Source organism: Chionomys nivalis, chromosome 3 (genome assembly GCF_950005125.1).
Source record: "Chionomys nivalis chromosome 3, mChiNiv1.1, whole genome shotgun sequence".
NCBI lineage: Eukaryota > Metazoa > Chordata > Mammalia > Rodentia > Cricetidae > Chionomys > Chionomys nivalis.
This window is the reverse complement of record NC_080088.1, coordinates 50,935,981-50,948,401: the sequence shown is the minus strand read 5'-3', so window position 1 is coordinate 50,948,401 and position 12,421 is coordinate 50,935,981. Positions and strand designations below refer to the sequence as shown.

The 12,421-nt window shown below is 37.8% G+C and overlaps 1 protein-coding gene across 1 annotated transcript in view; it reads right to left on the bottom strand.

The window, feature by feature from the left end:
• Nucleotides 1–12,421, bottom strand: part of Myh15 (myosin heavy chain 15) — a 129,694-nt gene that overhangs the window by 81,279 nt on the left and 35,994 nt on the right. Inside the window, exons 15-20 of the mRNA XM_057765443.1 lie at nt 10,012–10,188; nt 8,898–9,030; nt 4,729–4,796; nt 3,750–3,837; nt 1,352–1,469; nt 409–532 (exon numbers count right to left, since the gene is read on the bottom strand). Of these exons, the coding sequence (XP_057621426.1) occupies nt 409–532; nt 1,352–1,469; nt 3,750–3,837; nt 4,729–4,796; nt 8,898–9,030; nt 10,012–10,188 (708 nt within the window). The remainder of the gene's footprint in view (nt 1–408; nt 533–1,351; nt 1,470–3,749; nt 3,838–4,728; nt 4,797–8,897; nt 9,031–10,011; nt 10,189–12,421) is intronic.

Genomic DNA, 12,421 nt, shown 5'->3' with positions numbered 1-12,421 from the left:
GTGCAAGCAGTTATCTCTGGGAGCCTGGTTCACATGCTCTTACTCTGTTTTCTAGCACAGAAAGGTCAATTCAGTATTTTACATACTGGCCTGAATTTGGCTAGGTGATTAGCTATAAAAATTTATATGCAAGATGGAGGACGTGTTTGACTAGACTGTCCAAGGCTTTAGACTTAACCCTCAATACTGAAATAAATTATGTAAATAAAATCTAGACTTGTTTAAGTAACAATGGATTTTCTTTCTCAAGCAGAATTCAAGTTTCCATGATGAATTGGCCTCTATTTGTATTATTTCCGGTCACAAAAAGTGAAGAACTTATTTAACAATTAAGCATTTACCAATATTTTAAAATGTATGCTTTTCTCTCCCACTTCCCTCCCAAATGCATTGACGTTTCTGGGTTACCTTGGTGACTCCACACTGGTACTGGGAATGGTCTATTGCCAAGATGCCAAGTATTTCTTCAGCTGCTTTCCTGCCGCTCAGAAACTCACTCTTTGAAAATATCTTTGGGTTTAGAATGCAGTACCTATTTTAAAATGGGACCAGAGGATCATATGACACAAACAAAGAGTACTCTGAAGGGAAAGCTAGAGCAGATCTCTAGCTCCCCTTCCGATCTGCTCGACTCAAACACAACTCCTGGCAGCAACAGTGAAGATGCTATCAGCAATCAGTCCAATGGGTCAGATTATATTCTCTAGTTATAGTTATCAAGTTAATTTTACTGGGAAAGTGGGGACTGAGGAGGAAAAAGGGGAACGTGTGAGTAACTCTAGTATGTGGACAGGGAAATTGAGAGGTTAAATTGACTTTGCCAAAGCTTTTCACCCTGATGGTGAACTGTAGACACATGCCTTTCAGTTCCTAGACAGGTGCTCTTCTTGCTCTTTCACATTTTTCTTGAATTGTCTTGATAAACTATAATTTTCACTTTTCAAATTCAGGATGTGGAAAGCAAAGATGCCTCCCCTGCCTCCTACCACCTACACATTACTGAATCCTTTTTTCACTGTTGGTAAAAATGCAACAGCTTCTTTGGGTGACAGGTACCATGAAGCACACAGATTTCAGAGATGCACTCCAGGCTTTCCAACTTCCTTCCATATATGTTTCTTCTGTATGTTGGTCTAATATCCACTGATGGAGACTTAAGGACACTATATAGCTATTGAATTTAAGAATAAATAATATGGAGCTCTTTCAGCACGTGTCTCATCACCACAAAAACATATCAACTTATGGAATGGAATACACCAAGCAAATAAATAGTACATGCATAAACACTCAATACAGAGGAAACAGAAGAGACTGCTTCAGACTTTCTGAACTTCGAATGCATGTCTACCTTTGCTTAAAGTCATCATATAGCATCCGACTTGGAAACCCTTCACGGCATGCTCTAATCCCTTCCAAGACACCATTACTACGTAGCTGCTGGAGAACCAAGAAAGGGTCCAATACACCTGAAAGAGAGGGACATAAGGACTCAACATTCTCAAACATCACAGCAGATACTATCTTTATTGTTGCACCTTGGTAATAAAAGAAAGTTTGAATTCAGTGTGAAACACATGTGTTCATAGGTGCTCACTAACTTCTCCTACTAGAAAGGATTCTATAGATATGATTTACCTAGAATCCTTTTTTAATGTAGGACAAACTGGTAGATAAGACTTTGTAGGCACATTCTCCTGGAAAATGAAAAAAATCATGTATTTTGCTTTGTGCAAATGACTGACATCAGATACATTTGCCAACTAAAAGCAGCAAGAGAAACTGATAAGGGCTGAAGTGGGCTGCCATTTCCAGTAGGAGATGGAGAGACTACAAAATGGGAAAGGTAGTAGAAAGAAAGAAGGTGGATCAACCACGAAATTCTGTTTACATTATGCCTAGAGTGGATTTGCCCACATTCAGGCCTTCTTTCTTCCCTTTTCTGCTATAGAGTGGAGGATAGCAAGCAAACAAACAGTACGTACATAAACTCAACACAGAGGAACACATCAGGCTGCTTCAGACCTTCTGAACCTCAAACGATGTCTACCTTGCTTAAAGTCATCATATAGCATTCGACCTGTAAACCCTTCACTCTAAACCCTTCCAAGACACCATTACAACACAACTGCTGGAGAAGCAATTCTGTTGTCAATTCAATTCCTATTCTAATGTCAATATCTACATTCATTCTATAGTGCAGTATTCTTCTGTCACCACTTTGTTCAACAAAAGCAGCCCTTCTATAGCTGTCAGCTGGAATCTCTGGTGGAAGCCTTTGAAAAGCCACCCAAAAAGTCAGTGTATCTGACCTTCATCAAGTACTCTGGACAAGGCCAAGGACCACCCCTTTCACAAAGGCTTGCTGTGTCTCTAACTATGTCTCAGATCACAGACATAAGCTAAACCCTATGTCTATACTCTGATCCTTCTATGTACAGGACCAGATCTTTTATAACAAGAGGGATTAGAAGATTCTGACACTTTACGATGAAATCCACTCATTCCCTTCATTACATATTAAAGATTGTTTTAAAGCATGAAGCTTTTGTTTTGAAAACTTGCTGAAATCTGCATTGATTCCATTGAAGTCATCTTATAATAGGATAAGTGTTCCAAAAGTCAGAGGTGACTAATTGTGTTCTTTGCTAGACTGAAGCAGGACACTTAGATGCATTCAGAATCCTAGTCAAGGTCTGGGAATGTAGCAAAGATAGCATCTTTGACTAGCTTGCATAAAGTCTTGTGTTATTCTAGTCCTAATAACATGACATATACACACACAAATAGAAACAAAGAACTCAATTTATAAGAAAAAATGAAGTTATATATGTGTGTATATACACAAATAAACATGAAATGTTGAAATGTCTCCCTTATAAAACTTCCAATAACAACATTACTTGGCATCACAGTCTCCTTAATTAGGTCACAGTCTGTCGAGATTGGGTTTGTAATTACAGTAAATTATTAAGAGCAAAAAATAGTACAGATCATAATCAGCAAAATTAGGGTATGAATTCCAAGGGTGCTTGATGGTCTGAAGACATAGTACTTGTCATATGGGTTCCTGTAAGTCTGCACAACTCGAACTAAAGCTCTTGGAGTACTGATATTCCAAAGAGTTACTGAAACCTTTGAACTGTGATCTAGGGAATGGGATCCAGAGAATTAAATTTGGCAGAGTAGTTATGAGAATGGGAAAATGAGCATTGTCCTCTTATCAGCTTCTTGATGTCATTAATTCATTGCAAGAGTGTCTACCATCAAGATGTACAGAACTAAGGAAATGGGCATACAAGGGGAAGATACTAATTTTGGAAAGATTACTAGAGAAAATGTTTCACATTTTCTGAAATGATCTTCATGGTCAATTTAGATTATGAAAACCAAATAATATTCATGTGCCAAAATATCATCCCGACTGATTATTCAATCTATTTAAGATTATTTTCTCTTTTTAATGAATGTAATAGAAGTGTAGCACCCATATTTTAACCTAAAATTCAAAGATCAATTTATTTGGAGCCGACTTTAGGAAGTCTTTCTGTGTGGCCACCTAAAACGAAATTCACAGCAGCCTGGGGAAGGTTCCAGAGACCTCGAATTTGACTTCCTTTCATTTTTCTATTTGGAAATCTACTTTTCTATAGAGTAAATAGGAAATAATTCTTTAAAGTACATTCAATAAGGCTGAATGAACTAAGATATATTTCCTACTGCAAATTGTAAAAATGTCTAGTTCTTACCTGGCATTTTGTTCATATTTGGAATTATACATCTCACAAAATGAGGTGTTGTTGATTTCAAATCTGTCATCAATTTATTTATGTTTTCCTAAAATAAAAGCCATAATAAACACAAAATCACTTTGCAAGCTGCAAAAGAACTTCAGAAAGTCTAAATCTGTCAGCTGAATCTGATATTTGATGAGAGCACCAACAGGGAGACAATGAATTCAACATTTTTACATGCTTACCAAACACATTATTTTCTTTCCTATGGCAAGTCAATACTTACCCGATAGTCACAGTGCTGTTTTGAGTCATTTCCACCTACTTTGAACTTGAATTCAGTAACTTTTGAAGCCAAGTGAAAAAGGTTGCTTATCATTTCTTCAGTTTTCTATCTTTAAAGCCTTTATTTTAGATCAAATTGTACAGAATCACAATCTGAGATGATTTAAAACATTTAAGAGTAAAGGGAACAGGATAGAGAACAGAAGAAAAGGCAATGGTGTGGATTCAGCCTCAGGTTTGACTCTACACACTCAGTGTACCACAGTGGTCCTCTCTAGGAGCAGAGCAGAGCCAAAGTCTGGAGAGGTGGACAATGATGTGCCTTAGCTTCTTATTGCCTGAGGGCAGTTCTATGCACTGGAAGCCTTTATGAGCCAACAGTCACACCAGCCAGAGGATTAGTACAGGCTGACAAATGGAACCTAGTCAGGGCACCACTAGTGACTTCTAAAGCCATTCACAATAACAAGATGGCTTTATCCACACGTTAGTGGCTTTACGTAAAGCTGAAGAAGTGGCTCTCTGTGTAAACATACTTGCCCTGGAAGTCTAGTTACCTGAATTTGATGCCCAGGGCCCACATAAAGGTGGAAGGGGGCTGAGCTCACAAAGTTGCTCTCTGACTTCCCATGACTGCTATGAAATGCATGAACACAGATCACATACATACACACTAGTAAGGATTAATTAATTTTAAAATGTAAGTTACTTTATGCAGAGATGAAATCAATTGGAATGATGCTCCTTTCCTGAAGGCCTTCTCACCAAACTGTGTAGCTTAAAAAGAAAAAGAAAAAATAGTTTAAAAATTTCATTTTCCATAATATATAGTGTTGTCATCATGCTGATAAAAACAAATTCATCCAAGTTTTAAAACATGATAGTATGTACCAAAAAGCTTTGAGAATACATACATCCTTCAAAAAATGCCTAAAGTGCTTCACCCTAAAGAAATAATCAGAAAGCTATATAATGATACTTGCTCAAACATTATCTAGTCACTGTGGAAAAATTTGAGCAAAAGAGAAATTAAGGAAAGTCTATTAAGAAACATGAACTTATGAATAAATATGCATACAGTAGAATGAATACTCCAGCTTTAAAATGATTTATGTCGCTCATATAACAAATATGGAAGCATTTTAGTTTTATTTTAAGAGAAGAAGTTACAGAACGTCTATTTTGAATATCATTATCTTGAGTGTGTATGCCTAGGTTTAAGCACAGTTAGGTTATAAGTGATTGTAATGAAGAATCTTGGGAGACATGCAAACGAAATATTACTAGTAGTCACCCCTGTATGATATGATAGGCCTTTTTATCTTTATCTTTTTAGTTTACCTGTGTTGACTGTATATGGCAACATCCACATGCTTTGCTTTCAAGAATTATGAAAAAGGTAAATCTATTCCCCATTCTTTATTATTGAAGCAAAAGAATCTACACTAAGTCAAATATCCTGTAAACAGCTGTGCAGTCCTGATTCACTCAGATGTATAACAGCAGAAAGGACAAAAGCCATGGGTATTTCGAAGACTGCAGGATACATATCAGTACAGAAAATTAAAACACATATTTTCTGAACCTGAATAGTAACTTTATAGAGGCACATGTCATGAAATTTAATCTTTTTGGGAGGCTCAGGTCCTCTAAGTGGATTACGTGATGTCTGTGTAATTCCCCACCTTTGAATAGGGAATACAATTACCTGACATTTCATTTTTAAGCTACAACTCTGATCTAAAAATCTATCAGTTTGCAAAGAGAAAGTATAGCTATTGTGGACTACTTAATGTGAGAATGAGTTAGAATTTTAGAAGGAATTATCTATAAGAAGTGCTAGAGTAAATTTTTTTAAACATAGTTCTTTCCTTCTGTGTGCTAAGAATGCAGTACACCTTGAAGAGAGAAACTCCAAATCCCTTCCCAACTGTCTGGCCATCCCCTGCTCTGATTCTCCTATGTGTGGTCAGAAAACCACTTCCTAAATATAACCCAAGTAGCACAGACACTGAGAGAAACAATTAGTAAATGTGACCTCCTGAAACTGAAAAGTTTCTGTAAAGCAAAGGAAACGGTCAACAAGACAAAATGGCAGCCTACAGAATGGGAAAAGATCTTCACCAACCCCACATCACACAGAGGTCTGATCTCCAAAATATACAAAGAACTCAAGAAATTGGTCATCAAAAGAACAAATAATCTAATAAAAATGGAGTACAGACCTAAACAGAGAACTCTCAACAGAGGAATCTAAAATGGCTGAAAGACACTTAAGGAAATGCTCATCGTGCTTAGTCATCAGAGAAATGCAAATCAAAACAACTCTGAGATTCCATCTTACACCTGTAAGAATGACCAAGATCAAAAAAACTTATGCTGGAGAGGTTGTCGGGTAAAGGGAACACTCCTGCATTGCTGGTGGGAGTGCAAGCTGATACAGCCCCTTTGGATGTCAGTGTGGTGATTTCTCAGAAAATTAGGAAAAAAACCTTCTTCCAAATCCAGCAATAGCACTTTTGGGTATATATACAAAAGATGCTCAATTGTACCACAAGGACATATGCTCAATTATGTGAATACCAGCATTGTTTGTCATAGCCAGAACCTGTAAACAATTTAATGCTCCTCGACCTAACAATGGATAAGGAAAATGTGGTGCATTTACACAATGGAGTACCCCACAGCAGAAAAAAAAATGATGTCATCTTGAATTTTGTAGGCAAATGGAAGGAGCTAGAAAACATCATATTGAGTGAGGTAACCCAGACCCAGAAAGACAAATATCATATCTACTCACTCCTAAGTTGTTAAGTTTTTTTAACGCAAAACAAAGAAAACCAGCCTACAATTCACAACCCTAGAGAACCTAGACAACAATGAGCACCCTAAGAGAGACATATATGGATCTAATCTACACAGGAAATAGAAAAAGACAAGATCTCCTGAGTAAATTGGGAGCATGGGGACCATGGGAGAGGTTGAAGGATAGGGGAGCAGCAGGGAGGGGAGGAAAGAAAAATGTATAGCTCAACAAAATAAGAAAAAAAGAACTGTAAATTATATGGTCACTGCCTCACCAACTCAGAGGCACAGTAGAAGACACAGACCAAAGGGGGACACAGTACTTGTGCCAGTTGTAAGAGTCTGGGATCAGTCACTGTCAAGACACAGTCTTGAAAAAAAAAATACTAAAAGTAGAATCAGGCAACTGTATTGTTCCCAAATTACAAAACAAAACACGATCACTTTCATTTCTCTCTCCTCTGCACAGGCCCAGAGTATGCTATGTCATGCACTGAAAAAGGCAGGAAATGCTAAATTCTACATCTATTTCTTGACCATGTTATCAGGAGACCTAAAACAAGCTAGGAGAGACCAGGAATTAAAGTGAAGCTGGGTATAAAATAACAGAAAGGAGAGAATGTTAGGAAGCGAGAGTGCACACAATACTGAAAGAATAGCTGGTACACTCCAACCCGTGTGTGCTGAGGGAATCTGAACTAGACAGATTTAATATTTACCTACAGTTCCCATTTTGCAATAAATAAATAAAGTTCATAGACCCAGTGGGAATATTGTGCTTTTTCAACCTGTATGAACAACAAAATAAGATGATAGATAGACAGATAGATAGATAGATAGATACATACATACATACATACATATATACATACATACATAGTCAGATAGATAGACAGATAGTAGACAGAGAGACAGATAGAAAAACTTTGGCCTGGGGCTGGAGAGATGGCTCAGAGGTTAAGAGCACTGGCTGCTCTTCCAGAGGACCTGAGTTCAATTCCCAGCAACCACATGGTGGCTCACAATCATCTATACTGAGATCTGGCGCCCTCCTCTGGTGTGCGGGCATACATCGAGGCAGAAAGTTGTATACATAATAAATAAATCTTAAAAAAAAAAAAAAAAAGAAAGAAAAACTTTGGCCCAAAGCTGCCTTAGGACTTCTTAAATTGATCTCAAATGTTTCTCTGGTTGGCAAATTACAGCCAACCTTGAGCAAGTTGCCAGGTCCTAATCTGTTGGGAGAGGCTCCTTGTTCATTTCCGGCTGCCCAGACCACGAAATAATCACTCCAAAACTATATTCTTTAAAGTAACTGCTTGGTAAAAAGCTTAAGCATAATTTTGGCTAACTAATATCCTAAACTAACCCATCTCCATTAATCTGTGAATCACCACAAAGCAGTGGCTTGCCAAGAAACTTCTCCGGTGGGGCTACATGGCTTCTCTCTGATTCCACCTTCTTTCTCATAGCATTCAGTTTAGTTTTCCACACCTAGCTCTAGTTTGTCCTATCACAGGCCAAGGCAGATTCTTTATTCATTAACCAATAAAGCAACACATATACAGAAGGACTTCCCACACTAGTCAAAAATAGTCAGCCAACTATTCAAACCATATTCACCTAAGATAAATGTGAGCTCTAATCAACAATGTTGTCTCAAGAACTTCTAGTTTTATGCATCATTTTCTTGTCTCTAGATATGAAGAGCACCTCTTACTCATGTGGTGGCATGGTGTAATATGAATCTGGTTTTTTTATTTTGTTGTTTCAGATTGTCAACCAATTTAGAATTGCAAATAAAGTCAATTTAGATTTGCAAAACTTAGATTAGTCTCTTGATATATATTTGAGGATTATTATTGTCCCCAAACATTTCATCAAACTGTGTTGTTGGTTTTTTCTTTGTAGGTAAGTCTAAACAAAAGCAGGAATTGGCCATGAACCCTCTATGACAGGAAGGACTTCACAGAAAGCAGAAGTTTTTATCACAGAAAGTAGAAAAGACTGTTGTAAGTCACCTCACCCGCCAATTCTCAGGTGGAGGTAAAACTTCAATGGAGACCAACTCACCACTGCCAGAATGGAAGTTGTTTGTAAAGAGACTGGCCAGGACTTTATTGGAGGACTTCTGAAGGAGAGCTACCACTGTCTCGTTAAGAATGTCTTTGTTCTTCTCAAGCCAACCACTGATATTATAAGGGACCTTTGGGAAGACATGTGTTTCAGGTAACAAAATGAGAAAAGGTATACATCCACACACTGAAAAAGGAAATGTATGCATTGTTTGAAAAAACCCACAAGTTGTTTTATTTAGTATTAGTTTAGTAACAATACTGAGTAGCATTCCAGAAGGCCATCTTGTAGCCCAGTGAGATTTTTAAATTTCACATTTTCAAAGGAAAGTAAAATTAAAGAGAGTTGACAGAGAAAGAAGGGTGAGAAAAAAAAAGCTTAAGGGAAAGGACAGAGAAAGGGACAGGGAGGATGGGATTTTATCTCTGTCAGAAACAATTCACATCGACACGTTTTCATTGGTGGCACTAGAAAAAAAATCTATTCTCTTGACACATACCGAGTACTCAGAAAAAAATTAACAAACACAACAATATTTTAGATGTAGTTATTACTATATTCTGTGACATCAAGAAGAAGACTATATCTGAGGACACATAGGAGGTCATTTTTAGGTTGAGGGATATTGTTATCATCCATTAGTTATATATCCACCCTCTTGCAATCACTGGCTACAAAAAGGAAAAAAAAACATACGTGTCAACGTAGAGGCAATAAGAATCATTAGAAAAATTTTGACCAAAATTTAGAGACCACCACTCCACATCATGTCTTTTAAAAGGGTGCTTTGAAATCACTTACACAATTTAAAAAAAAAAAAAAGACAAACGTGGGAGGTATCCCCTGACATGGATAATCTCTAGGCCTTTCAGAGCAGCCCTGTTTTGAGGCTGAGTGCGATTTCTGGCCTCTGTGCCTAAGCCACTGTAGTGTGGATGTTTCATTTCATAAGCACCAAATGATATCTCTACTTCTCCACTGGCATGGAGATGTATTTGTTCATCTCATCATTTAACATATACAGCACTGAAATATTAGCTGAGGGTTTGGGACAAGTCCATTTGATGTAGAGTCCAGAAAGTATGGACCTGGGAATCTAGGACTAACTCACCCCTCCAGCATAATGAGCGAGCTCAAAGTGAACTTCGTATTTCTTCTCAGCAGATAAGGGTTTCTGGAAGTAGGGCGACTTTCCAAAATGGTTATCAAAGAGCTTGGTCTCAAAAGTCTTGTCAGTAGCTTTAGAAAACATACATTCCTCTTCAAGGATGGAAAGAATGCCCATGGGCTGTGGGAGAGGGATGAAAGTGAGTTCTAAAAACACGAGAAACCGAGTATTTCCAGTAACACATCATAAACTTTCATCATAAACTTAGTTGCTCTAAGAGATGCTCTTCCCTGCACAGAACACACCTGTCCTATTAACTATTTATTACCTGCATTGTCATACTGACACCGGCAGGGGCGGAAGTCAGCTGCACACTGTAATGACAGGCAGGTGGGGCAGGGGTAACAGTGAAATAAACAGATAACTGGAAAAATTAAGTTAGTTCCACATAAGCACTCTGAAGAAACTGTATAGAGTACAAAGATTGGGAAAGAAGGGGCAGGGACCTCTTTGCCCCGGACGAAAACAACCCAGAAACATCTGGTTAAAGTATTCTGGCACAGAAAGAGGAAAATGAAGATAGCAGAGACCCCAAGGTAGAAGACTCTTATGAGACTAAGATCCTGCCCAAAGCAAGTGTGATCCAAGCAAAGCCAGCCAGAACATAAGGTGGGGCGGGGGGGGGAGGGGCGGAGTTGGGCATCACAAAGATAATGCAGCTGGATCCCAAAGAATTTACCGGCTGTGGTAAGATGGCTGGATTTTGAATGTAATAAAAAGCCTTTTGGGAGACATTAAACATGCAGTAATGTGAACTGATTTGTTTTTGAAGGGAAAATGGTTTAAGGTAGGAGTCAGCATATTGGAAATTTATGAGATAACAATGTTTTATTTATATGTTAAAGGGCTTTAGGAATATCCAAGGAGATGGGACAGAATATGTTATTATTTCCTTAAGCAGATTTTTCCTAAGTAGTCCTGGCATCTTGTTTGCTACCCGCTCATTTCCTGAAGCACATGGAAACAAAACAAGTAGCAATGTTTCAGTAATACCAGAGTGCAGGCTAGATTCGGCCCATACCATCAGAGTTGTCTGGCCCCTAGTCTGCCTAGAGATGGTGTCAGAGCTTGTGAGAAGTCATTTGAAATGTGATGTAGCTGCAAGTACAACTATGTCACAACTTCCTAATGAAGAAAATAAGGGATGTAAGACAAGTTTTCATTCTGAACAATTTCTAATGGATTCTTTCACTAAACCATATGCACAGGGAAAACATACTTGGCAAACAAGGAAAAATCTCAGATGTTTGTGATATTGATATATTTCTTTTATATTAACATTATTTACCTATCCACTCTATAAATAACTTTGAAATGTTTTCTAAGATCAACTCCCTATTTCAGGTAAAGTTATGACAATATTATTTAGACATTGGCTCCAATTATAAAATATGTAGCCAAAAAAGACATGCAATGCATAGTCAGAGAAACAGGTGAAAGGAGTTCAAAGTATAACAATTAAGAGAACACAATTGCTTGTTGCAAGAACACAGGCCTTATAATTGTCTCCAACCTTTTTCATTCTTGAATCTGGAGGAGACACTGAAGATTGTCTTAGTTAGAGTTTCTATTGCTGTGAAGAGACACCATGACTACGGCAGCTCTTATAAAGGAAAACATTTAATTGGATGGCTTGCAGAGGTTTAGCCCATTACTGTCATGGTGGGACATGGTGGAGTGCAGACAGACATGGTGGCATACAGACATGGTGCTGGAGAAGGAGCTGAGAGTGAAAAAGGAGATACATCCTAATCCCACAGACAACAGGAAGTGGTCTGAGAAGCTGGGAATGTCTTGAGAATATAAGAGAGCTCAAAGCCCACCTCCAACAAAGCCACACCTTCTGATAGTGCTATTCCCTATGAGATTATGGGGCAATTACCTTCAAACTACTACATATATGTACTTTAGCTTTCTTAATAGATCCTTGAATTTCCATCAGAACTGCTTTCTGGGGGCAGTTGCTTATGTTTCCATGCATAGAGATCATACCAGATCAAGGCACTGGATTATTATTAAAACAAAATTTATTTTTACTTAAAATTCCTTGTTCTGAATATCTCACTGGAACCACATAAATGAGTCTTATTCCACATAATTCATCAGCTATTTGAAGATAAAGGTTTCAATTATTCGCAACTCTAATATTATACACACACACACACATATATATATACATATATATAATTATCATTGTGCATGGGTGAGATGGGAAGGTGTATACACACCTGACACAATGCATGTGCAGAGGCCATAGAATGGCAACTTTTTAGAGTGAATTCTTACTTCCAGGTTTAGATGGGTTCTGTGGATCAAGCTCAGGTTGTCAGGCTTCTGTCAAGCACTTTTACCA